Here is a 25671-nt window from a genome sequence, read left to right as displayed (position 1 = left end):
ACTGAAATCAAAATAAGTAGCGTGAATATATAGGGAGCATCGTCGTAATTATGCCACCCATGCCTGTCATGAATGCATTATCTGATATTCGTATTCACACAATTTGCCATTCCATAATAATAAGTTTTGTCGATGAAGTAGACACACAAGAAAAATTCCCCTGCTTACTAAATTGCCTTTTCCAACACCTATAAAATAATCACATTGAGCTTCTTACGTACAGTATGTGCTTGATCACTATACCGGCGGGGGGGTAGGCCTAGTATCGACCTTGTTACGATACTGCAACAAATAACAAGTAAAATTAAAGTTTAATTTCCTTTTTTTATTACAGGAAATAATTAAGATTTCACAAACAAATCATAAATAATAATAGTCTTACGTCTCTTGAAATCATTTCTGGTGTTATTTCAAATTTATGGTCCAAATGATAAAATCCCAGTTGGCTGGCGAAAATTCATAATGATGGCGATGATGAAACCTTATGTTGAAGCACGATGAATAACAAGAGTCACTGTAACGAGTTGAAATGTCCGTGAAGACATTGTTTCAGCAATCCATGGGTTGAAGAGTGTTCATTGAACAGGTTGATGACGTTGATGATCTCGATGAGAACTGAAAATTCCTCTCTCAAAATAACTGCAAACAGTTCATTGATGGTGTGAAAATAATTCCACAGAAGATAATTATTCCAGGTGGAAATCAACACCGCTCTGACATAAAGTCTGGCATGAAAGGGTTCTGATCTGATATGATGATGTCCTTGAAGAATCTGCCAGCTTTATATACTAATTACAACTATTCTAGATTCTTCTAGTATTCACTATTCTAGAGGCTTCTAGTATTCACTACTATGGAAGCTTCTGGTATTGTCTTTTAAAAGAACCATTCTCCTTTCAGGAGCAGTCAAATTCCAGAAGACTCTTGAATGACCTTATTGAAATTAACATGTGTCAAAAAATAGCTAAGCCTATTCATTTCCACTACCGATACAATTCTATTGTAAAGTAATCTCTATTCACAAATAACAATAATCCTTGGCCTTTAAATAGGCAGAGGCCTGCTTAACAAAAGCTTTTACAAACTTGTTGTGGAATGTTCTTGATCATTCCAAAATATTCTTAAAGGGGGAAATTACTAAATAAATGAATGTAATTGCTTTTACAATTCTTCTTATATGTAACAACCTAACAAAATTATGGTGACCTTTTTTATGTTGTGAATTTTTTTTGACAAGGATTCCTTCTCGAAATGGTGTTGACATATGACCTCACTTTTATTGTTAGAAACAAATGGTGTTCCCCTGGCGAGATTGCAGGTAAAACGTACACCAAGGAGTTATTGCGCCGAGACCCAAGACGGATTCAATGAAACGTAAATAATATGCCGTGACAAAGAACAACTGCGAAGTCTCCGAGGTGTTCGTCGAAAATAGAACCTAAGTTTCAGCGCCGACGAAAAAATAAAAATATGTCATTTGTCCAGGGTGAAGGACGAAACTGTTGGTAAAAATATATATATATTTTTTTACGCGGGAAAGTATTTGGAAATTACGGTGACTTTTTGTGTCAATTTTTTCCCTTCCTGCAGGTTTTTTTAAATTCGCCACTAAACTAAGCCTATGAATTTGAGAGCAAGTTTTCATTTTGCACTATTGGAAAATGCGGGGAATTGTTTTGTCGTTTTGGGGTTACCTGTGTATTATTTCATTATCATCTTAAAAGATGCATCCACGAAGAAAACGAAAGCTCGATACCAGAAAAGAAGAAGAGGGGAAAAATTCACGACACAACCCCTGTAACTCTAGTAAAAACTGAATCAAACTGGGACACCTCCCTTAAAAGACAAAAGGAATTCTAGTGATCGATGTTTATCCGTTTCTTGTTCGAGTGTTTTATAGGTTACCATGGTTATTGATAATGACATTCACATCTAATGGCGATCCCGGGTGAAAACAATGGCTTTTAACCACTCACCATCAACACTTAGCCTGAAAGCAATCCACTTCAGCTCTTGACTGCTGGCAGATTTGACGATCCACAACATTTGCTCGTCGAATTGAAGGGTTCTTGTCCGCTTTATTTGACCATGGGCCCTTGGTCTCCATATTGACTGATTTCAATAACGTAATAGTTTTCATTGGTCTGGGGCCCGTTGCAGAAAGAGTTGCAATCAAACGCAACTCTAAAAATCATGCGCAACTTGATTTTCAACCAATCAACAGCGCGCATTTTGGACTTGCGATTGATTTGTTGACTTGCGTTTAAACGCAACTCTTTCTGCAACAGACCCCTGGGGTCGGTTAGTTCGTAACACTTCCCTGGTGTGACTGTGATATATATAGAAGATTATTTTTTATAGATCATTGTCATTGTGAACTACTTTGATTATGGAAGAGCAGAATAGTTGGAACAAATGAATTACTGTATTATGTTATATACTGTGATAAATATTATGTACAGGAAACATATGAATTTATTTCAAAATATATTATCATGTTTTTGTGAATGCAAAAGACATATCTCTAAGTTAATTTGGAATTGGGACAGGAGGCTTCATGCCAGAGTAATTAAGCTTCACTTTTTCTATCCCTGGCGTTCCAATCGTTGATATTTCTTATTTTGTATTGTTTACACTGAAATGTATTTTTGTGTATCATTTGTATATTATTATTATAAATAATAATAATAATAATCTTTGTCGATATGGGATGTCAGCTAAAACTGTTGGATTCCTTGTTTTTTCATAATCTACAAAATTTCACGGTTTATTATTATTCTCATCTCCTTAGTTAAAGAAACTTGAAGTTTGATAATTATTCACCCATAGTTATGAAAATGTTATACCTTTGTAGTAACAATATAATTGTCTGTTTAGAATTTCAATACTAATTAAGTAATTATTATATCTGGGTGAGAGGTTAAAGATGGATAATCTTTCTTGATGGCATCTAAACTCATTCGATAAAATCATATATATAAAATATATATCACTTCACTGATTAAGCATGTCAAGTATTTTTTCAGCAAAATTTGTGTTTTCTTTAGGTGTAAGATTAAAATTTTCTTTTCAGTACACTTATTGAAACGGAACTGGATAAAGGAATCACTTTTTTATGAAAGAGACATAAGATATTCCCTTCTTCTACAAATGCACCTATTAACGGAGTTACGTTCTTGTGGAACAATCATTATTCATAAATTCAACTTCCCCTTTGCGTATTTGAGGTCAAATTTCATAAACAAGCTTTTACTGAATATATGATTTATATACATTAACATGTTAAAGGACTCGAATGCCTCACCTTACCGATACAGCCAGCGTATACCGACTTACGTGTAGCGAACCGATTCATCATAAAGTTTTATTTTTCAAATAAAGAAGCGTATAATTGCAACTTGTTGAGAATAAAAACTGATCTAGATATAAAAATGACATTTTTCATATCAAGAACTGAACGAATACTATCAATAAATAAAATTATATAATAGATCGTAATGCCATACATTTTAGTCGGCATACGCTGACAAAATCGTCTACTGTTGTAGGTGTGACAGTCCGATTAGCAATCTTTGATTCATAATTATGTTGTGGAAGAGACACGTAAGGAAAAAATTGAGAGGAAATCTGAGTTTCCTTTAATAATACCGAATGAGAAGGAAGTTGCAGATCATGCAGATGGAAATTTGATGAGGTAGAACGGATTAGAAGTACAGTATCAAGTCTTATTAGCATGCAAGGCAATCTTTTTAAATGTTGAGTGTAGGGAGGAAGCGAGCGTTCTAAAATCAATCGGTTATTGATTTTTGTTCTCTTATTGCAGTCTGAACTGTCTGATAATACAATTCGCTCGAAAGGATTAAGAAGCAGGATGTGCCAGGAGAAACAATGTTATTGATGGTGTACGTGTCTGAGAGACAGAGAGAGAGGGAGAGAGCAAAACGGAGGGGGGGGTAGAGGATGTGTTGAGGTTCCATTTTGGAAAGCTTGGAAGTCATTTTAGATAGAATGCGTTCAAGAAACAAGAAATAAGCAAATCGTGTTATGATCAAGCATTCAAAGTTATATGATATATTACCCCCCAACAAATCAAAGTAAAACAAACACGAAGATAACAATAAAATGATTCGCAGTATCATTGAGGAAGATATATTCCTGAATTTGTACAAATTATGACGAATGCAAATGTTTTACACTAAAGAATAGTGCGTATGAATAAAAGTCAGTTTAAACTTAAAAAAAGGTCTGACAATAAAAAAAATTACAAAATGGTGATGAATATTTTGAGGGTTTCGGTCTTCTTCTATCAGACGGCAGCATGATTATTGACAGGATTATCACAATTGAACTAATACTGTCCATTTTGGTAAAATAATTTGGTTTGCGCAAAATGCTTATTTAACGTTGTGTGATGGTTGAAGATGATTAACGAACACATCTTGTTGTAGATTTTTTTCAATTTCTTTGCATTTTTTAGTTCATGAAGACAAAGCAGGTACGTTTCAAATTGTTTTAACATCTTTATTACCAAAATTAACATTATAAAACAGTGTAAACCTTTCTATTTTTTTTTCCTTTTTGTGCCAGATGAAGCATGATATCTAACAATCAAACACATCGATGATTGAAGACACTTCCCAACATTAAGTTTGTACCATATGCTCTAGCTGTTCTGCAGTTAAGGGGGAATTTTAAAGAACAAATTTATGCCAACAGAAGGTTGCTAGTGAATGTTAAAATACTCGATTGAATGAATAGGCGATAGCATGATTAAGGAATGAATAAAAAAAATAGGAACAACCAACTTCTACGAGTATAGGTAGGTCTAAACCGTTGTTGGTCTACTTGGCTTTACATTACCCACTCTTAGGAGGTCAACTAATCGTCTTATCTATGTCACTATCTCTCCCCCTCTCTCTCTTTTCTCTATCTGCATGTATTTCTTCTTCGCTGTGTGTCTATCCTTCTCCCTCTCTTTCTTTCCCACCATCCCATCTCTTACCCTCATGACCGCAAAAGCACAATTTGATGTGTAATTTAAAATTCCATATTTCTCATGCGTGAACCATAATTTGATTTAACTCTGTTAATATGTCACTCGAAACCAAAGACCTTGTACAAAACGCCTACAGGCAATTAATAAGAAACATCTCTCCCACTGATAGATTTTCAAGAAACAGGATAGGGAAATTAGACAAGGAAACTCACAAGGAGAATTGACGCTGAGAAGATTTTTTATTTCTATTTATTTATTTATTTTATTTATTTATTTATTTATTAATTTATTTATTTATTTATTTTTATTATTATTATTTTTTTTTGGGGGGGGCTGATGAATTTTTCATAAACAATTATAGCGTTAAGGGATTAGTAGGTAATGGTAAGATGTATTATCCACTATTACTCATATCATTATTGTCATTGATAACCTTTTTGGTTGATTTGTAAAATTATTTTTTATTTGTGACTTTTGGTAGTAAACAACAAAATAATTCCTACAAACTAAGTATTATGTAATCCAATATCTGTATTAAATTGGTCTTCTCCATTTATTCTATTCTCACCATTCAGAACTTTGAAAAAAAATTGATCGATATTCTTTGGCTTTGTAAGATATACATTCCTTTTTTTATATTGGCAATTCATAGACTCTAGTTTCATATCTTCATTAGATCATGAGATAATCACACCTCAAAAGAGAGCGAAATGAGCCAGAATGCTATCGAATTCATATATGTTTGGTTATTGTACATTCGAATTGCCCAATTCATTCTAACCTTGAAATCGGCTGTAATGTTTCTCAAGTCTTTGGGGATGCGATCTAAGTTTAGATAGATATTCATAGGGTTTTCTCCCTGTAAAATGCAAAGCAACTTAATTCTAGTGATTTGTACGACGTACAGACATAATATGAAACATTATGACATATGAAATAGAAAGAATCGATGAGTTAAAATGATGTCAGTTTCTGCTAGAAAGTCATATGATCTCCGGACCGGGTGTGGTCTCAACGAATTGACTTACATAAAAAAAAAAATTACAAATCCCGTAAACCCTCCCAAATGTCAACTGAAATGAAAACAAATCTTTTCTTGTGCTGGTTATTCTTATTCAATATGTCACAGGTCCTTAACGTTGTGGAAGCTACATTTGATCACCGTTAAAGCTCGGTATCTGTGTTATGTGTGAAATAATATATGGCTTACCACAGTCAGCAAATAAGTAGCTCACGTTCATTCATAGTTGTTTCATTTAGTATTAGAGCAGGCCATAAGAAATAATTATATCTAGGCCATATCATTATAATAGTAGAAAAGACCTTGATAGTTCTGGTTCACCATGCTATTGGGCGTTTTGTAGTGATTTGATTGCTAATTTCCTGCTCTTCTTAACACCTGCCGAGGTTAATAAGGTTTAGAGGGCAAAAGATCTACTCACCCATTGCGATTTACTCGGAAACAGTGGCGTATCTCGGGCAAATGGCGCCCGGGGCAAGTGGTAAAATCGCGCCCCTTTCAAAGTGTATCTTATGTAATATATATATATATATATATATATATATATGTATATATATATATATAAATATATCAATGCTTGTGCAAATATTTTTCAACATCAAGGCGCTGAGATGGTAGATTCTAAGTTATTGCCATTTTAAAATCATCTAACATGATTCGCATCTAACTAAATAACGAATGAGAGCGCGAAGCGCAACTCTAAAAAATATTAAAATTTAGACCTGAAAACGTTTTAGAGAGAAATAATCCTAAGATGCGTATATCTAGCTATCAATGCAAGCACGAGGGTTGAGCTGATTTTTTTTATATACATGTACTTACCTGAAAGGGAAAAATATCAAGAACTACATGTAGGAATTCGTGAAAAGGATGCGTATCTCATCGGTGTAATGCGAGCGCGTACCGCGAGCTGATTTTTAAAATTACATATCCTGGGTAACGAAATGCATTTTCTGAATATGTTGGAAAATACACGTATTTTCTAAATGTGTTGGAAACATAATTACCATGGGATACCTTTATTCTTTATTCCTTTACCTTTTCCCCTCATTTTATTTTTATTTCTTCATTCGCGCCCCTTTCTCTTTTTTTGCGACCCCTGAAAGTGGCGCCCGGGGCACGTGCCCACTTGCCACCGCTAGATACGCCACTGCCCGGAAACCACCATTCTTTAGGATATCATAAGTCGTGGTATTCTGATAGCGACGGTTTAGTTAAAACCTGGATTAAAGTAGACCCGCTGTTATGGAGTGTCAGTTGTCAACTTATTCACCAATTAAACAATATTCCTATCCTGCAAAAAGTTGTCAAAATTATTTTAGTCGTGAAATGAGAAAAAAAAGGAAAATACAAAAATGCGATGAATTTTATTTAATTCGAAGATTGATTATAATTGCCATGAATTTGGGAAGGAAATATCATGAAGACAGCATTTCATTGGTTAAAGATTCTATTTTACACTAGTGTTAAACCATTTAGTTTAATTAAAGTAACTCAGTGGCGGAAGAGAAACGGAGAGAGATAGATAGCTCTATCTCTCTCCCTCTCTCTCTTCTATTTGATATACATATATATATATATATCTTATAAAACAAAGAGGAAGAAAGAAAAGAAATAAAGGAATATGTCGTCCCTCGGTCCCGTACTAATTCTTTCTCATCTAAATCAGCACTCTCTGAGTGCTACAAGATATTTAGACAGAGATGAGTATGTTTTCTTTAACTTGCGAATGTTTATGAATTATTCCAACGTTACAGTCAGGTCAACACACCGAAGTCAAGCCGATCGATTGCATGTCATCGGAAATAATATAGCTTTGGTCTGTCTGGAGTCGGATGGTTTGTCGATATGACTGGGCAGTAGGGAGGCAATTTTTTGAGGATAGATGAAGATGTGTGTCATGTTTTCATAAATCATCAAATAGGCACTTACCAACCACTATTTGCGCTCTTCCTCGTCCCACGGCTATAAGGAAGACCTGAAGTATGATTTCAACTGTGTTTATACAAAAAAAACGACTAATAATGAACAGTTTTACGAGCTTCCAGACATAAACATCAGATAAACCCTTTTTTTCATCATCATTTTACCTGACGTGCAGCCTTGTACCACTTTCATACTGGCATGCAGCCGAAGTGGAGTCCGGAGTCCAGAAGGAGATACTCCACTTTGGGGGGCATGCGAAAACTCTAGGATTATTTCGATCCGGATTCAAAGCGGAGTACACTTCGAGAAGAGGGTTACAAACGAAGTTAGTCCGCACCGGAAGTGCGGTATCGCCTATCTAGCGCGTATAAAAACTTCCATTCATTTTCGCATGGGGGAGTTTGCGCGTAGTCTGCTGTTCAAACCCTTCACTCGAGTTAAGGTTCTGAAAGTGCAGCCTACTCATGCCTTGTCTACAGACGTGAATTAAAACAGTTAGTTTTGTATGTGCTAGTCTTTGCGTGGAGACACACTGGCTGATCAAAGTTTTAATCAGGTTCTGTGCCTGCAGACTAGTTTCCGCGCGCCACATATATGGCGCGAAATCTCATGCAAACCACGGAAGCGGAGCTTGCCAGTTTGAAATGCTGTACTGTAATGTCGGTCGGCAGTAACTCCATATCGCCTTCAGTATGAAAACACCGTTAGTTTCAATGGCTGTAATAGTCTGAATGTCAAGACTGTATATGACTTTTTTTAAACAAATCCCACGCATTGTGAAAAGGGGGAGACCTCCCCCTTCTCCCCCCCCCCTTCCACTCTTCCCTCCCACTTCTATCTCTCTCTCTCTCTCTCACTTACTTTTTTTCAACATGTATTTATTTAGGATTTCATTCAAATGGATTACATATTCTCAAGATAGACACACGAAAAATCTTCACTTTATATCAGCAAGGATATGCAAAAAAATATTTGCCGAAAAACTGTAGCAAAAAGGAAGGAATGAAATTCCTTAATAATATACATTTATATCTATATAAAAAAAATAACTAAACTGAGCCCCCAATCCTCTATGTTTTTAATAATAATTAATATTGAATGACTAAATGATTAAATGATTTGCAGGAAAAGAGAAATCAACATACATGTATTATCATTGCATCCCATTTTACATCAAGCTTCAACATAACTTTACATAATTATACACACACACACATGCACCTACCATGCATACGTAAACAAACATAATATATACAAATCTGCATATGAACGTTTAGTTTTTCGCAAAATGGGATACAGAAAGAAAAGAACCTGCAAATCATATTGATACAAGAGAGAGGGAGATTGAAAAGAACTAGTAAAAAGAAAAAAAAAATCAACACTCACACCAGGGTCCCGTCTTACAAAGAGTTACGATTGATCCAATCAATCTTAACTCTTTGCAAATCCATCATTGTCATTCTTTTAAAGAAATTTGCAAAATGTCCTTTTTTAAACAAAGGAGAACACACCAAATTGTCAAAAAATCAATGAATGAATGGATATACATTCATATCTAGACAATTTTTGAGCGAGCATGCATTTTATATGTTGACTTTGCTGGCTCCCATAGTTGCGATTGGTTAGATCAATCGCAAATCTTTTTAAGACGGGCCCCAGGATTCACACTCGCTCCACACTAAACCCATTCTACCTGTTCACATTCAAACCTCTTTTCACTTTAGTTCATCCAATTTCTGTGAATGTAAACTTAACTTTCCTGACTTCGTTGCCAGGCGAATTTCTTCCTCCATACATCCTGCAATATACTAGTATTTTTGTATTTTAATGAATGAAGGTACTCGACCTTCAGCTCTGGGATTAAAACTTGCATATTTAATAAAAAGAATGATAGAATTGACACATTTAATTCTACAAGAATTTCCAGGTAATCCTAAAAATATTTCCCTCCAATTTAAAGTTCTTAATTCAACTAAGCAAAAATGATCAGTACAAAATTGCCACAGAAGTTTAACTTTTATGCAATCCATGAATATATGAAAGTACGATTCAGGTTTTGTACAACAAAACGAGCAGTAGGCTAATTATCTCCCACGAAACCAAATCTCATCAAATGTTCTTATGTATATATTGCTCTTACTCCTTCTATCTTCCTTTTCGCTGTCCAATCATTTTGCCATGCAATGATTTTATACCTCTAGCTTTTGTCGACAAATTAAATAGTTCTCTTTACAATCACAATATCAGGAATATTGTTTGTGTTGTCTGAAAAAAGACGAGAAACTAGGCCGTCGTCCTTTTTTCTCACACACCACTGATTGCATACACCAAGCAAGATAGAGTGTTTGGTTTAGATCGCGTTACTCCTAAGAGAAAACTTTATCAGCATCTTGTGAAATATCATGTTTATTTGATCTCGCAAAGTTAGTGCGATGTATTTTAAAATACATACGTCAGATTCTGTGTCCCATTTCATATTCCCTATACGTACTTAACAAATTTCACTTTTTAGAGATACCTTGAGTCAGCTTTTATTTATTCGTTCAACATGGCGAGTGAAAAATATATATGTAGTTTTACATCACAATTGACAATATTGTCTGGTCTTCTGTTTTGTTTCTTTTACATTGTGCAGATTATAGTTTATCAAACAAAGTGTCTGGTCTGGCTTCCTAGATTAACAAAATGGTATTTCGTCGCCATCCATTCCTTCTTTCTCGCTTTTCCTTCTTAGAATCCGGATTCATTAATAATGAAGGAATACAAATGATGTTGAAACCGCTGATGCATACTCTTACATGCATTGTAATTTGTGACACGGAAGTCTGAGAGTGTGAAAGAAAGTCGTATCTTCATTAAGTTTGATGTATTGATATCATACCACAGAAAGAGTTGCGTTCAAACACAAGTTTTAAAAATCAAGCGTAAGTCTGTAATGAGAGTTGACGATCTAATGTTGGTATGGTTGGGTGTCATCAACATAATATTGTCGCTCTGTTTTCACTGTGTTGATCTAATTCAACATATTGCTGTTCTTATCTTAATGTGTTGACGATCCAATGTTGCCACCAATATGTGTATATTGCCGTTCTGTTTCCATTATGTTGATGATCTAATGCTGACATACCTTTATAAATCTCATGGATGTTATTATCTGATTCATCAAGAGCAAGAGAAATAGTGTACTTGACACAGTACACTTTTAAGAAAAGTACATTGAAAGAATTCATGATGCAAATCTTGACAATTTGTTTATACTAATGTCATTACGTTCGTGTAACTTAGAAACTGGGCGCAACTCTTTCTGACTAAAATTTAATTTGAGATTTTCACAAACAGATAGGAAGTAATCTGGAGTGGATTCGGTGGGTTTTTGTTCTTGTTTTTTGCAATATTTGGGTTGATATTTTTCTTTCTTTCTCTTACTTCTTCGTCATGCTTCCCCGACCTCCCCATCGTGTCTACTATCTCCCCTTGTATCCCCCCCTCTCTCTCTCTAGATTTCATCCACATGCATTCAATCACTTTCGGATCACCATCGTTGTGCATATAAATCCAATTTAAATTTAATTTCTCCCTTGAAGAATTAGCGCACTAGCTGCCATAATCCTTGTTATTATTCACGATATGCCGCAAGGATGATGTATTGCAGTGATTTGGGGCGTTTTCGGTTGCCATATCAACCGCTTAAATCTGCATTTTTTTTAAGCTTCACCCCCTCTATGCTCTGTTGTAATTTCATTTATTCGATTGAGGAGTTGTCGTGTTCTGGAAAGTGCGATTAGGATATCCTGTCGCACAGATATCATCACGGGTTATATTTTTTATGTTTCTTCCGCGTACTTTCTTAGTTCTGTATGTTTGTTTCTTCGTTATTTTTTTATTTTTGTTTTAAGTGAACAAAATATCCATTTATATAAACGAACGTTATCATTGATTCAGAAATAAATAAAACTACATTTCATATGAAGCCATTTAGTGTAACGAGCCCAAAGCCCAACGGCGGATCAGATCTGGGATGATCCGGGAGAGATCCGTGGGTATTTTGGGAGGTCCATGGAGTTCAAAAACGTCTGGCGTCATCCGTGGACTGTCATGTTGGCAGATCAATCCGGGTTGGTCTACGTAGCTGCCCTGTCTGTCCCTGGAGCTGCGGTGTTGGTCCTAGTCTAGATTGGATGTATGGAAGCTCTCTTTCCCAAAGATAGGATGGGAGATGAGGGGCTATATAAGCACTGTTTTAGGGATTGAGAATCAAGAGGTCCTCTGTGTCATATTTGGGAAAGAGAGTTTTCATACATCAACGTGTCATATCTGGACTATGTTGGTCCATGATGAAATCCTGATGGTCCATGTAGACGCCGTGTTCTGCCGGAATGGCCCGTGTAGATCTATGTGTAGATGCGGTGTGGAGAGCCATCAACCCTTTTCGACGCTCGATCCCAGGCAAAATTATCCCGAACCAACCTGGATCATGCCGGCCTGATCCGGGGATCGCCTTGTAGGTCATGATATGTAATGGGGGCTATAAATTTCGTACATGAAATCAAATAGTCATTACTTTGTGAAATGTATACTAGTCTGCAATACGTTTTTGCCTCGTAATGAGTCAATATACTTAATGACAAAAACATGGATCCTAATTCAATCCCTCATGTCACCAGTCATTTATTTTTGTAAGAAAAATTTACTAATGACTGGTTACAATGGCGTGTTCTATTGACCGGTCAAGAATTTGGGATGACCATGGTTCGTCAAATAACAATGACCCACATCACTCTCCTAAAAAAAATAAACACATGATTTTGTTCAAAATGTGTCCACAAATCTGATTGCGCATTGTCTAAGCATATCAAATAATCTATATCTTGTGAATTCTACAATGACGTTACTATTCTCCCTCGTAATGAGTCAATATCTTCATTCGAGTCATTATTAATGGTGATATATATGAAAAATGGGAATTAATAGACTGAGAAGTAGCTTTTACCCACTATTCTGCTAATGACCATTGGCGCGGGAATGTAATTAGATTAGTAAGGACAGTTGCTTTCTTGGCTACTCAAAGAAATTTGAAGAACGTGTTTCCATGGTAACACATGATCCATCAGTTTGATGTTTCTAGTAATGAATGCATGAAATATTGTCAAGTTGGTTCTGTCGTGCAATAATATTCTTGTTGTTTCCCAGCTAGTGATTAATTGATTTTATCACCATCTACTTTTTTCACATTGTTGCTTGTTGATGTTGCATTAAAAAAGGGATTGTTTATTATTCACTATTCTTTGTTTAGCAAGATTCTCCTCACCCCCTCCTCTCTCTCTCTCTCTCTCTCTCACCCACCCTCTCCCCTCTATCTATCTATCTGTCTATCTAACTGTGTATATAATATATATACACACAGTTAGATAGACAGATAGATATATATATATATATATATATATATATATATGTGTGTGTGTGTGTGTGTGTGTGTGTGTGTGTGTGTGTGTGTGTGTGTGTGTGTGTGTGTGTAATGTTATACATGTACAGCAGCTTTTGGCAACTCTTTTTATTTAAATATTGTAAAGAAATGGATGAAGAGAACAATGGTAGGCGTAGCTTAAATCAAGGTTCCCCAGAGCTATCTACCCTTTGGAAAAATTGGTGATGCCGAAAAAATGTCTCTGCCGGGAATCGAACCCGGGCTTCCAGCTTTGAACGCCGGTGCCTTAACCACTAGACCACAGAGACGGGTTAATGGCTAGGGCGAACCCAATCCGATTGACCGTCAGATAGACAGATTTTCGACACTATACCAATTATAATTTCCTTTGTCGGGTGAAGGTGGGTTTAGAACAATGACAAGCCGCCATGCCTCACCATATATATATATATATATATATATATATATATATATATATCTTTAAGTATCTAACTACGTGTATTTCTTTTCTTTCTATCTTTTCATTTTCCATTTATCTTTGCAAAAACAAACGAAATCTGACAAAAATCAATTTTTAAGAAACCGGTGAGTTCTTCGGGTATGTATGTAATTTTGTTTGTTTGTTTGCATGTATATTTTTTCTTTAATTTTACATTGCTTGATTTAAATTATGGTCACGTTCAAATCAGATCAAGTTTTTGTTTCATAATGGACAATTGCGTTACTTTGCCATGCCGGCAACTACCATGGTAACAGGGCTCAGAACCCAGTCGAAAATTACCATAATCTTGTTTTAATGACGGCCACTAGTATACCTACAAAAGAGTGGAGGACTACCCTAAGACGAGCGTTGAAAACATCAAAAAGACAAGAAGAAAGAGAGAAAATAGGGTATGAATACACTTTACCTATAATAACAATAATAATAATAATAATAATAATAACAATAATAATAATAATTATAATGATACATAGCAATCATGAGGCGGCGATTATCTAGTTGTCTATACTCCAGCTGAAGGCGTTTGGTGCATTCAAGGAATCAATCCTGACGGGTACCCATTCATCTCACCTGAGTTGAGTGCAGCACAATGTGGGTAAATTTCTTGCTGAAGGAAAACACGCCATGGCTTGGATTCGAACCCACGTCTCTCAAATTGAAAGACGAGCTTCGTAACCACTAGACCACGACACCCCCATGATACAGTTTTCCAGTTACATCGGTGATTGGGACCAATTTAAACGCAATCATATGAAAACCAATTCTTAATTTGCTGTAAATGTCCACTGAAACCGGTTCAAGAAACACAAGAGAAAGAAAATCTGCTGATTGTAATTCAACAGAGGTCGCTATCCCTACTCGCGCAAATGTAAACATTGTTGTACGTGCATATCAATACACTGATTGTGTTTGGGGCTTACTTCTATTTTCATGGCATACCACGTAATATAAGCAAAAGATACCAATATTTATTTTGTTCAAGCATTCGTCATATTTTTCCCCTTAATTTTGCAAACATTCATTTTAAAATAGTATTTACGAATGAAAACATGCCTTTATTCGCAAGGTGATAATTTGTACATGAAACACATCAAACAGATATTCAAACATTACTAGTACCCAATTATTGAAGGCGGATTTAAGGTATGAATTATCACATAATAATACTTTCCACGGATTATTCAGAAATTTCGTCACAAGCATCAACAGGTTAAACCCAGTCACATCAATTTGATTTTACATTAACGCTTTTATGTTGAATCAGAGTTAACTAACGAAGGTGGAGGTAGATCCAGATCTATATAGAGATATCTAAATTCACTGGGTCGATACAGAATTAACAACAAACTGTACATTTCATCATTTTGGAAGAATACACTGACCCCTTGCTAGGAAAATATATACCGACTATTCATTTGTATACAATACCTCACACACTACACTGTTTAAAAACTGTTTTAAAACTGATTTTACAGAAAAAAAGATTTTGCATAAAGCAATAACAGAATCATTCTGTAAATTCATAAAACAGGATTTTTTCTGCAATTTAACAGAATAGGTCTCTGTTTAAAAAAGGGTTTTTTATTTAAGGAAATCTGTAAGATTCCTTACACCAAAAACCAATTTCCTGTAATATTACATGATATAATGTAAGATTACGCAATCTGGTAAAATTACAGGTGTTCTAGACACTCTGCTGCAGGAAAAATTTCTAACATTAACAAAATATCTTAATAAATTCTTTACCCTTGGGAACGAGAGGTAGTCGGAAAGGTTCTCGACTAAGAAAAAATAATGCGAATATTTTAGGTAACCAATATTATTCATTATTTTTATGCTATTTTTACAATATCGTTTTTGTCAGGGCGAACTTTCCCTTTCAGCTACACAATCTGTTCTGCCTGTCATGATGGCGATGATAGATGATAAAAGATTTTTTTCTTCAGAACGAGTATTATCATTTTTTTTTCTTGTTGGCACATCGGAAGGCAGTTAAAACTTTAGATCCCATATCTTTGGTTACAAAGTTTTGAAATACCAAGCTAAGCTAGATCCATATCATACTAGGATGGTGTAACATAAAGAGTTACGATTGATATTTACGATTAATTTTAACTATTTGTACATGATTTGACGTATTAGGCTTAATTGTATTGATTGTATATTTTATGTAACAAGGCCCAGGAGTACAGGTACATTTGTTTCTTGGTACTTGCAGAAAGTCATTACAACTGTACATATAAACATATATAAAATGTAGCTTGTATCACACACTTTGTTGTAAAAAATATAAAAATTATTATAATATACATGTAAATCGATATATTTGGAGGTCATGTCCGTGTTTTCCTAGTAGAGTCTTAAACGAGGCACCTATGCAAACTGAAAATGTGCTCGTCTCCAAAATTGTTCTGAATAATTAAATTAATTTACCATAGTTCGAAAAACGTTCGATCAATTTGGTCGCACGATGTCAGGGACAGATCTTTCCTTCGTTTGACCATCAACAAAAAAGCAAGAACAGCACGAAAATTGACATGATGATGAAAAGTATATAGATGCTTCTCCCTAGATTTCGTAGCGTCTCCGAGTCTATCACAAGAAGGTGCAAACGCCATGGAGCAATCACTGCTCCTTACGCTGAAAATATTTCAAGTATACATCGTCTACATTCTGTCGATATTGACAGAACTTTGTCCGAGTCATGTGTTTGATCTCAACAGTATGCACATAGGACGTCCCTGTACCGGGTCCCTGTAACACTCTCCGACGGGATCAGCGCTTAAGCAGCTCTGTTTGTGTTGTGTGAATAAATATATAAACTTAAAATATTATGCATTGCACTTGCCACTTCCACTACCTGCCTTCGCACCGACGTGAATTGCTACCATTGGATCTTCACCTGCATATATATCAAAACTCGCCATCCCCGCAGCATCTACAGCAACAATAAACCCAGTACAACCCGATGCAGTTGGATCGCCACTTATTACATCACAATAGATTCCTGGAGGAAGACCAGTGTAGAGCGTTCTAGAAAGTGCATGCGGTTCGTTGTTGAGAACAAAGAACGCTTTTCCTCCACGAGAAAATGCAATCTGATTGTGTCCATTGTCCCACCAGTTCTGCACCGGGTATCCCTTAGCTGCGTTCCTAAAACATGCCATGTTGCGGATTTGTCTCCATCTGTGTTCGCATACCCAACCCCCATTGCATGTGGTATCCGAGTTGATTGTGGGTCCCTGTGTATTTCCGTATTCATCCGCTGGTGGTCCTTGATCTGTATCAATGAAGTCATAGCTACTCATCACACGCGTCACGCCATAGTCCCACGCCAGCATAAACGCGGTAGCTTTCTTATATTCATACGGCATCTTGTGGGTCAAGACGTTGCCTCCACCACCGTGATTTCGCTGGTTGTCGTGGTTGTCGATGAACACTAGCGCCTTGTCACGTGGCATCAATCCCCATTGTTCACCGAACCCGGAAAACCAGACAGCATCTTTTGAAGCAGTCCCAATTCCGAAGACTTCGTCACCATACTTGAACTCAGTTACAGACCCAATGTCGAAATACTCTGATGCTTTGACGGCCTCGTGACTGGTTCGGTCTATGACCTCTTGGTAAATGTATGGTTTGGTATTCCAGATCGTCCTCCTTAACCTGGAAATAAGAATTAGAAGAAAATTAGTCAATGACTCAGCTGATCAAATGAAAATGTTGTTTCTCTTGTGATAAAAAGCAGGAATGCGTAATTCTGAATCTCAACGCGACATCGTCAAAAACGGAAATGTTAGGTTAATAATTGTTTATTTTGCAAAAAAAATTACATTGGATTCTCAAGAGAATTCAAAGTCGGTTGCCATTCACAATGATATAGGACACCTAATTGGTATTTTCTTGAAAATTATAGATTCAAAGATAACGAGAAATGAAAAAAATTGTTTCTGTCGTTCACCCGAGTCTAGTAGGCCTATATGAAATTTACCTGTACTCTCACCCGTTCGTTTCTTTTTAATATGGGCGTCGTGGTCTAGTGGTTATGGCTCTAGTCTTTCAATCTTAGGGACGTTGGTTCGATTCCTAGTCATGGCGTGTTTTCCTTCAGCAAGAAATTTACCCACATTGTGCTGGCACTCACCCAATTAAGGTGAATTGGTACCTGGTGGAAGAAATTCCTTGAATGCCTGAAGGCCTATAGGTAGCCGAACTAAAGCCTGGGTAATAATAATAGCAGGGCCCGCTGGGAGAACAGTTTTCGGAACTGATGTGCATACCCTTGGTATACTGTTATTATCCTGGTCATCATTATTTTTAATGTATTTTTATGATTATGCTCCTACATGGAAAAAATAGAATATTTGCATTTTTCTTCTAAATATCTTATTCACTTAAAATGAATCGTTTTTCTTACCTGCTGACGATATCCGCAAGATCGTGAGGCCACATGTGTTTTGCTGCATCTATCCTAAACCCAGCCACACCCATCTCTAGCATGCCATTTAAGTACTCAACGATGATATCACGCGTATGGTAGTCATTGTCAGGTCCAAAGTAGAGGTCATTCAGGCCCTCTAGGTCGCAATTGCGGACGTTCTCAGCATGGTAGTAGTCCGAGACCCAGCCGTGATCTACAGGACACCGACCCAGAGGTACATTGAAATCAGCTGTGCTGAAGGGGACATTCGGGAAGTTGTAGCGGTCATCTGTCAATGAATGCAATAGGCGAATATTGTCATAATGTAGATATACTGAAGGTAGAGGTAGAACTTAATCAAAGATAACAAAGTTCCTAATCGATAAAAGAATCTACCCCAAAACGAAATGAGGTGTGCCCAAGAGGGGTGGCATTAATCGCAATCATGGAAATTTGATTTTGATCTGTTTGTACTCTACAACAAAAAAATGGAGAGATAGTTTTTTTAATTCGTGAAGTCATTCAAGTGGCACGGATCTCACTATGATTGAAATAAACGTCATGCGTCGTGCAAATGAGTTTGATTGACTAAAGATTATCTTTCATTCCCGAAGATACTTTACACTGGGTATGCTGACGAGGTCCAACGTACCTTCCGTGTGTTTTGCCATATGATTAATAACGGCATCGACGTAGATCCGCACACCAACCGCGTTGCACCTCTCCACCATATCACGAAATTGATGTTCGTTACCACTGCGGCTGTTCAACCTGTAGCCCATCGGCTGGTACCGCTGCCACCATGGACTATTGAATACACTGGTATCAATGTATTTGTGTTCATTTGGCGGTGATACCTGCACCCCGGCATAGCCATACGGTCCAAGGAACCTGTCAGGAAATACCATTCCATGAAAAACATGAAGAAACAGAATAACACTCAATCACCTTAATAAAGACTTCCCATTTGAATTTGCAAAGACAGGGGCAGTTCTAACAGAAGGGATTAGTGGTGACTGCTTCCCCCTTTGTGACCTCATGCCCACTACATATCCTGGTACTGCTCCCTGATTACCTACTGGCTGAAATTTGCTTCTTGAATCATTTCATTCTGCAAAATGTGTTGCATCGTCAGCGTTACAAACGGTGACGGTAATAAGTGTCCAGGGTAGTTACTGATCTTTACCAACGTGATTGCAGACGATTGTTTACCTTCCCGCTGCAGCACTTAGGCCCATATCATAGCCCAATCGGAAATAAGGAAATAATTCATTACTGGTACATGGCATTTTGAACTTACTATTCTACTCCATCTACGGTAGATGAACATAACATAAAATACAAGTTCCCTATAAACTGATAAATCAAATATGCCTGACATTTTTAGATATACAGTTGATCTGTTAGTTAATGGCACATTGTTAGCACAGGAAAAGTTATAACTCGCTCTCAGTGTAGTATTTAAAATGTTATGTGACCATCGAAAACATCTTATTGTAATAGACAGCTGCCAAGTCATTTTGTTCCAGAGCTTTTCGTTAGGAAGTTACAAATTCCGATTTAAGGGAGGGGTGTAGTTTCTATGTCTGAATAGGAAACGCGCGGGAATAACGTGTTTGTGTTGGTATAGATGGACAAAAAACTTAGTTGACTGTTTAAATTTCTTAAAGCCATTTACCTTTCACATTCGTCTGCTATATCGACCCAGGTCCATTCAAAGAGATGAACGATGACAGTCCTATCTTTCTCGAAGTTCTGTTCGTCTGTCATCTCATTGCCTCCCTTCAGCATATCGAGTATTGTATTTAAAGCCCGGATACTGTGATCATGAACAACTGAAAAAATAGAATATGCTATGAGTCAGTTGACGGCGTTTTTCCATATGTTCCATCCAGGAACAGCTTCAATGGAGTTGCCAGCACTGATAGGTTGTCTTTCTCTGACAGTTATCATATTAACAGTGAGAGACCAATGCCTCTCAGCCAATCAAAACCAAGGATTTCACTGATTGTCAGCGCCGACAACTTTCATGAAACACCCCCTGATGACCATTGATATGTGAAAGGGTGGTGATACACATTCGTCGAAAGATACACATGCGTCGCGACGCGTCGGAGGCGGCTCGGCTTCTATGTTTCATCTCTTTTTTTTTTTGCCGGACAGACGCCACCTCGGAGTGAGTCCACCTTTGGATGTGCTTTGAAAGCACCGCGACTCCGGTTTCAGTCCTGCAATTGTTATATGTGTTACTCAAAGCGGACTCAGGCCAACTTGACCACTAAAATATAAATAACGAATAAGCTAACAAACGATGTAAATGTTGAAATAAAAAATTAGGAGCCTCCTGTCATGTGAACAGGTCATGTGAAGGAGGTTTATGTTTGTAATAGGTCCATGTGTTTATCAATGATAATGAGCAAGAAGCGGCCCTAAATCCACTTTCATGTGAACAGGTCATGTGAAGGCGGTTTATGTTTGTAATAGGTCCATGTGTTTATCAATGATAATGAGCACGAGGCGGCCTCAATCCACTTTCGGCGTATGTGTATCAAAACCCAAATTACAGGCGTGAAGGCGACTTCAATGCCCGCGTCGGAGGCGGCTTCAAACCAGTTGCACATGAATCAGGAGCCTGAGATGGTGACCCCCCCCCCCCCCCACCTCCATTTTCCCAGAGGTCGAACATCAGAACTAGGGGAATCCTACGCGAGAGCAAAAATATTATAGGATCTTATCATTTATGCATTGCAACAAGAGCTTTCAAACTCAAATTCCTTATACATACTGAGTGTGTAGTTTGACATCTGCAGATAAATAAGAGATGTCTTAAATGATCTGAAATGCAAAAATCTTCTTCATCTATTCTCTTATCACCAATCCCATTCATTTTCCAAAATCATAATATTAAATATGTGTTGATTCAATTGCTTGGTTTATAATGGGCAATGTTGTTACCTTGTAATCTAACTGTTACAAATTCATTCATTCTTACCATGGTACACATCCGATGCTATTCTAGGCAAAGCGTCAAATATATTCCCAGCCGAGGGCATTGCTGTCGCTGCTCCTTTCTCCTTATCTTCTGAGATTGAAGTTTCGTGCAAATCACCTGAATAGATGGCCGCAGCGAAAAGTAAGATCAAGAGCATGTGATTATATCCGATTCTTGATAAGAATCCCTCGCCATCTTTGCCTCGACATCCACCCATTTTGTGTTCTGTTGGCTCCTTTTGTTCGATGATCAAAATTGATGATGAATCTGGAGGATGTCCTTGACAGGTTGACTTTAACTTTCGAGGATTCTTTTGAGAGAATTAGTTTTAAAAGTGATGTCACAGTTAGATCTTTTACCGTCACGTCGTTTAATTTTTTTGGTCGAATTCCTAAACGATGTATTTATCTAACAAATAACATGCGCAATATTATTGCCATGGGTACTAGACTTGATATTCTGATCTGGGGGCCGTTTCATAAAGCTGTTCGTAAGTTAATAGCAACTTTAAGAACGACTGGTGATCCTTTCTTACGCGCTAAAGCATTGCCAGTGAAGGTACCATTTACCAAAAGAAATGTTCACCAGTCGCTTAAAGTTGCTCTTAACTTACGAACAGCTTTATGAAACACCCTCCTGGAAAGGTCATTTAACCAATGCAAAGAAGGTTCTAACTACTATTATGATTGTCACTAAAATGATGTGGATCTTCTTTCTAAAATTATCTTATGATTACATAGGAAGTGAACCTGGTTGATAAAAAAACAAGAAAAAAAAGATTGCATATAGCGCCTTTCGATTGGTCTGCGACCCGATTTCAGAAAAAAAATGTAGTAGAATTTGATGCTGATATTGAGACTTGGAATATCTTACTGTGTAATGTTCTAAATCATCGTACGAATACATGTTCAAATCTGTGACTATGCTATCATCCTTAGAATAAAGCGAATTCAATATCTAGTCATAATGACTTCATAGCACTCGTACGATTTGAAACTAATTTGGCCTTTACTCCAAAATAAAAGATTTCAATCTTTCCAAATGATTATATTAGTATTCTTTCAATTAATTTTAACCTCAAATAATGATATGTTCCGTTCACATTTTCAGAAAATGAACAAAATGCGATTTGTTCCGAAATCGGATCGCGAGCAGTCGCAAGGAGTGCGGTGGCCTTTAGACCACTCGGCCACGGCACCTCGGTGTAGGTTTTTATTATGAATCGATACGTAGGTACGTACAATTTGCGTCAAGGTGAAAAACATAAATTTTGCTTTAAAGTATTTACATTAAATTTATTTTTATTAAAAAAATGCAGAGCTTGAAGCTTTTGTTTTTCAAAGTAACTTGTAATTTCAGATTGGGCTGGGCATGACTGAATGTCGTATGAACATAAACTTTCGAGCTCGGTCACTCGTAAGTATTGGCATACGAAGAGACTCAGAAAAATATCAGTTTGAAAGGGTAACAACGGAATCTAAAGGAATTAATAAGATTGGCTTTAATGCTTATCAACTGAAATCACACAATGGGACAAAATGGAAGTTCAGGAGCCCGTTGCAGAAAGAGTTGCAATCAATCGCAACTCTAAAAAATCACGCGTAACTTGATTTTCAGCCAATCAACAGCGCGCATTTGGGACTTGCGTTTGATTTTTTGACTTGCGTTTAAACGCAACTCTTTCTGCAACGGGCCTCAGAGCAATTAAATTTATACTTTAATATACTAACCTTGAATGACAAGATGCACACCTATCCCAGTCTCGACAAAGTTCAGAAGAATCACCAAGTTCTTTTATCAGCGAGCGAAAGGGGCAGATAATAGTCATCTCGTCAAAGCTAAACTCATCAAATGCCATCTATTATCCGAAAAATATTCTTATATCCGAATTCCGAGTTCACGTTCTGTCTTGCAACTCTTGCACCATAGGAGAAATAATCTGAATTAGCCCAGCAAACTTCGACCAATCACAGACGAGCTGATTACACGTGGTGGTTTTATCCTTCACTTGTTGACAAAAAATAAAGTTTTATTCTCGTGCCGAGAGTCGTAAATACTGCGCTATTTTTATCTCGAGTTGGATTGTGTATGGTTCTTTGCCTCAAATCACAACACTTAAAAGAAACTCTAAATAAAACATGAAATGTTGAAGGTAGGAAATAATAATACGACTCTCCTCCAATTTCTGTTACTGTGCACCAATTCAAAACTCACAAAGTTCGTATATCAAATGGAATTTGTTTTATTATTCAAGAAAGAACAATTATTAATGGCTCACTTTATCGCATTTATTTCAACAAGTAGGTAATAGCTTGTGTCATTGTCAACTAACGTTGTGGTTGTGGGTTTATTTCTCTTATCTTCTTCATATTCGTCTCTTTGCTCAAAGAAAGGGGTGTCAATGTTAAGCCCTTGTATGCAAATAGAGTTCGCAAAGACCGAAAACTGTGCCTGTATCAAGTCAATATCATCTCAGAGATAACAATGACCAATTTTGATCGAGAGTTGATGATAAGATTTTGTTTGATGTTGGCATACACTCGACTATATTTAGAACTCGCATAAATTTGATGTAGTGCAGGTAAAGAAACTTTAACAGATGTAACATTGTAGCTCATGTGAAATTCAATGAAGGCAACAAAGGATTTTGAAAATTAGTTTGATACCAATTTGAAGATCCATCTTGCAAAAGAATTATTACGGTTTAATCAGTGAATAAATAAGAAACAAAAGGGTTCTTTTTTTCTGTACAAGATGCAATGGAGCCAAGAATTCAAAGGGACTGGAGATGTGAGAAAGCAAAGTAACTAATCGAGAGAAGTGCAGAAGGTGTAGGGAAGATTTTCCATAAGAATTGAAATTTCTGCACTCTAAAATCAAAGCTAGGGTAAAGAGACTACACAAAAAAAAAACTCGAATTAGGTATAAAATAAAATGCAAGGTATCATAGGCAGATCCAGGGGGGCGAGGGGCGCGGGTCCCCCTATTGCCGGAGCAAAATAAAAAGGAAGGGAGAGAAAAAGAAAAGAAGGGAAGGGAAAAGAGAGGAGAAAAGGAATAGAAAACATAAGAGGAGAAAAACGAGTGACCAAATATAATATGAGGGGAAGACTTGGGGGAAAAAATGTGTGTCACTATAGGCCTATATAAAATTCTCGCTCGCGCTCGCATCGCCATTCGGTGATTTACTTATCTTGCTCAATATGGAGCTTAAAATGTAACGTTTTGAAGTCAATATACAGAAAATATCTCAGCTCAGAAATCGAACTTTCATTATTTTGTTTGATTTACAAATTTATTTTTAAAAAGTGCTTTGTAAAATGTCAGTTTTATGGTCTGAATATGAATATTATCTGCTCGTGCTGCGCGCTCTCGGAAAATTTGATTTGTCAGGTACCTATTATTTTTGTGTATTCCATAAGGTTTGCAAAATATCTCTATTCAGGTCTGATTGTCAAAAAGTGTCAGCTAGCGCTCCACACTTGCATTTTGATTGGTGAGTTATGTATATTTCAATATTAATTCTTTAACAAACTCAAAATCACCATTTCATGACAGTTAATAAAAAATTTCGGCTCGAGATTTGCACTAATTGTTACAAAGTGCTAAAAATGCCCAGTTCCCAGGACATAATATTAACAGATTTTGCGCTCTCATAGGCTTATCAATATTAATTCAATAAATAAACTTGGTTTTTCAGAATCGACAAGTTTCATTTCGCTCTCAGGAAGAGGAATAGGAAGATAGTCATCATTTTCATATCATAACAAAATGTCCGTAGAATGTCCCGTTCCTTTAATTCAAATTGAACCTTTTAAAGATCGAATTATCAAATATTTTAAGCTCGCGCTTCGCGCTCGCTTTAGTTATTTTCATGATAATGCCCAGATTTGAGGTCTAAATCTAAAACACACGCGTGCATGTTTATTCAGATAAGCAGTTTGTTCTCTATTTAAATCATTATCCAGTTGCAGATCAGAATATCAAAAATTTTCGGCTAGCGCTTTGCGCTCGCATTATTAAAGGACAAGTCCACCCCAACAAAAACTTGATTTAAATAAAAAGAGAAAAAATCAACAAGCATAATACTGAAAATTTCATCAAAATCGGATGTAAAATAAGAAAGTTATGGCATTTTAAAGTTTCGCTTATTTTCAACAAAATAGTTATATGAACGAGCCAGTTACATCCAAATGAGAGAGTTGATGACATCACTCACTCACTATTTATTTTGTATTTTATTATATGAAATATGAAATATTTTGATTTTCTCGTCATTGTCATGTGAAATGAAGTTTCATTCCTCCCTGAACACGTGGAATTCCATTATTTTAACATTTTGTGCTTCAGGCAATGAGGTCCTAATCATCAAATTTGTAAAAATTGAAATAT

The 25671-nt window shown here is 36.5% G+C and overlaps 1 protein-coding gene across 2 annotated transcripts; it reads right to left on the bottom strand.

Moving 5' to 3' along the window:
- Positions 1–15433: 15433 nt before the first annotated feature.
- LOC121409149 (alpha-amylase A-like) lies at positions 15434–23461 on the bottom strand. 2 transcript variants are annotated; one of them, XM_041600986.1, is made up of 6 exons: positions 23010–23461; positions 21280–21589; positions 19966–20122; positions 18940–19178; positions 18285–18576; positions 15434–17533 (listed from the first exon to the last, which is right to left on the bottom strand). In XM_041600986.1, the coding sequence occupies exons 2-6, from the start codon at positions 21494–21496 to the stop codon at positions 16702–16704; spliced, it is 1737 nt and encodes a 578-aa protein (XP_041456920.1). In that variant the 5' UTR covers positions 21497–21589; positions 23010–23461; the 3' UTR covers positions 15434–16701. The 2 variants fall into 2 exon arrangements, with proteins under 2 accessions (XP_041456920.1, XP_041456922.1); XM_041600988.1 differs by having other exon boundaries at positions 15435–17533; positions 21280–21396.
- Positions 23462–25671: the final 2210 nt, after the last annotated feature.

This window comes from Lytechinus variegatus, chromosome 2 (assembly GCF_018143015.1).
Source record: "Lytechinus variegatus isolate NC3 chromosome 2, Lvar_3.0, whole genome shotgun sequence".
In the NCBI taxonomy this organism is placed as follows: Eukaryota; Metazoa; Echinodermata; class Echinoidea; order Temnopleuroida; family Toxopneustidae; genus Lytechinus; species Lytechinus variegatus.
Note: the sequence above shows the minus strand (reverse complement) of the source record. Positions and strands in the feature narration are given on the sequence as shown.

What these genes read in the sequence shown, in the direction of transcription:
- LOC121409149 (XM_041600986.1), bottom strand. Translation starts at nt 21,496, where the DNA reads ATGGGTGGATGTCGAGGCAAAGATGGCGAGGGATTCTTATCAAGAATC. An exon ending in AGCATCGGATGTGTACCATG is followed by an intron (nt 20,123 to 21,279) that starts GTAAGAATGAAT and finishes CTATTTTTTCAG; the next exon opens with TTGTTCATGATCACAGTATC. An exon ending in TATGGCAAAACACACGGAAG is followed by an intron (nt 18,577 to 18,939) that starts GTACGTTGGACC and finishes ATTCATTGACAG; the next exon opens with ATGACCGCTACAACTTCCCG.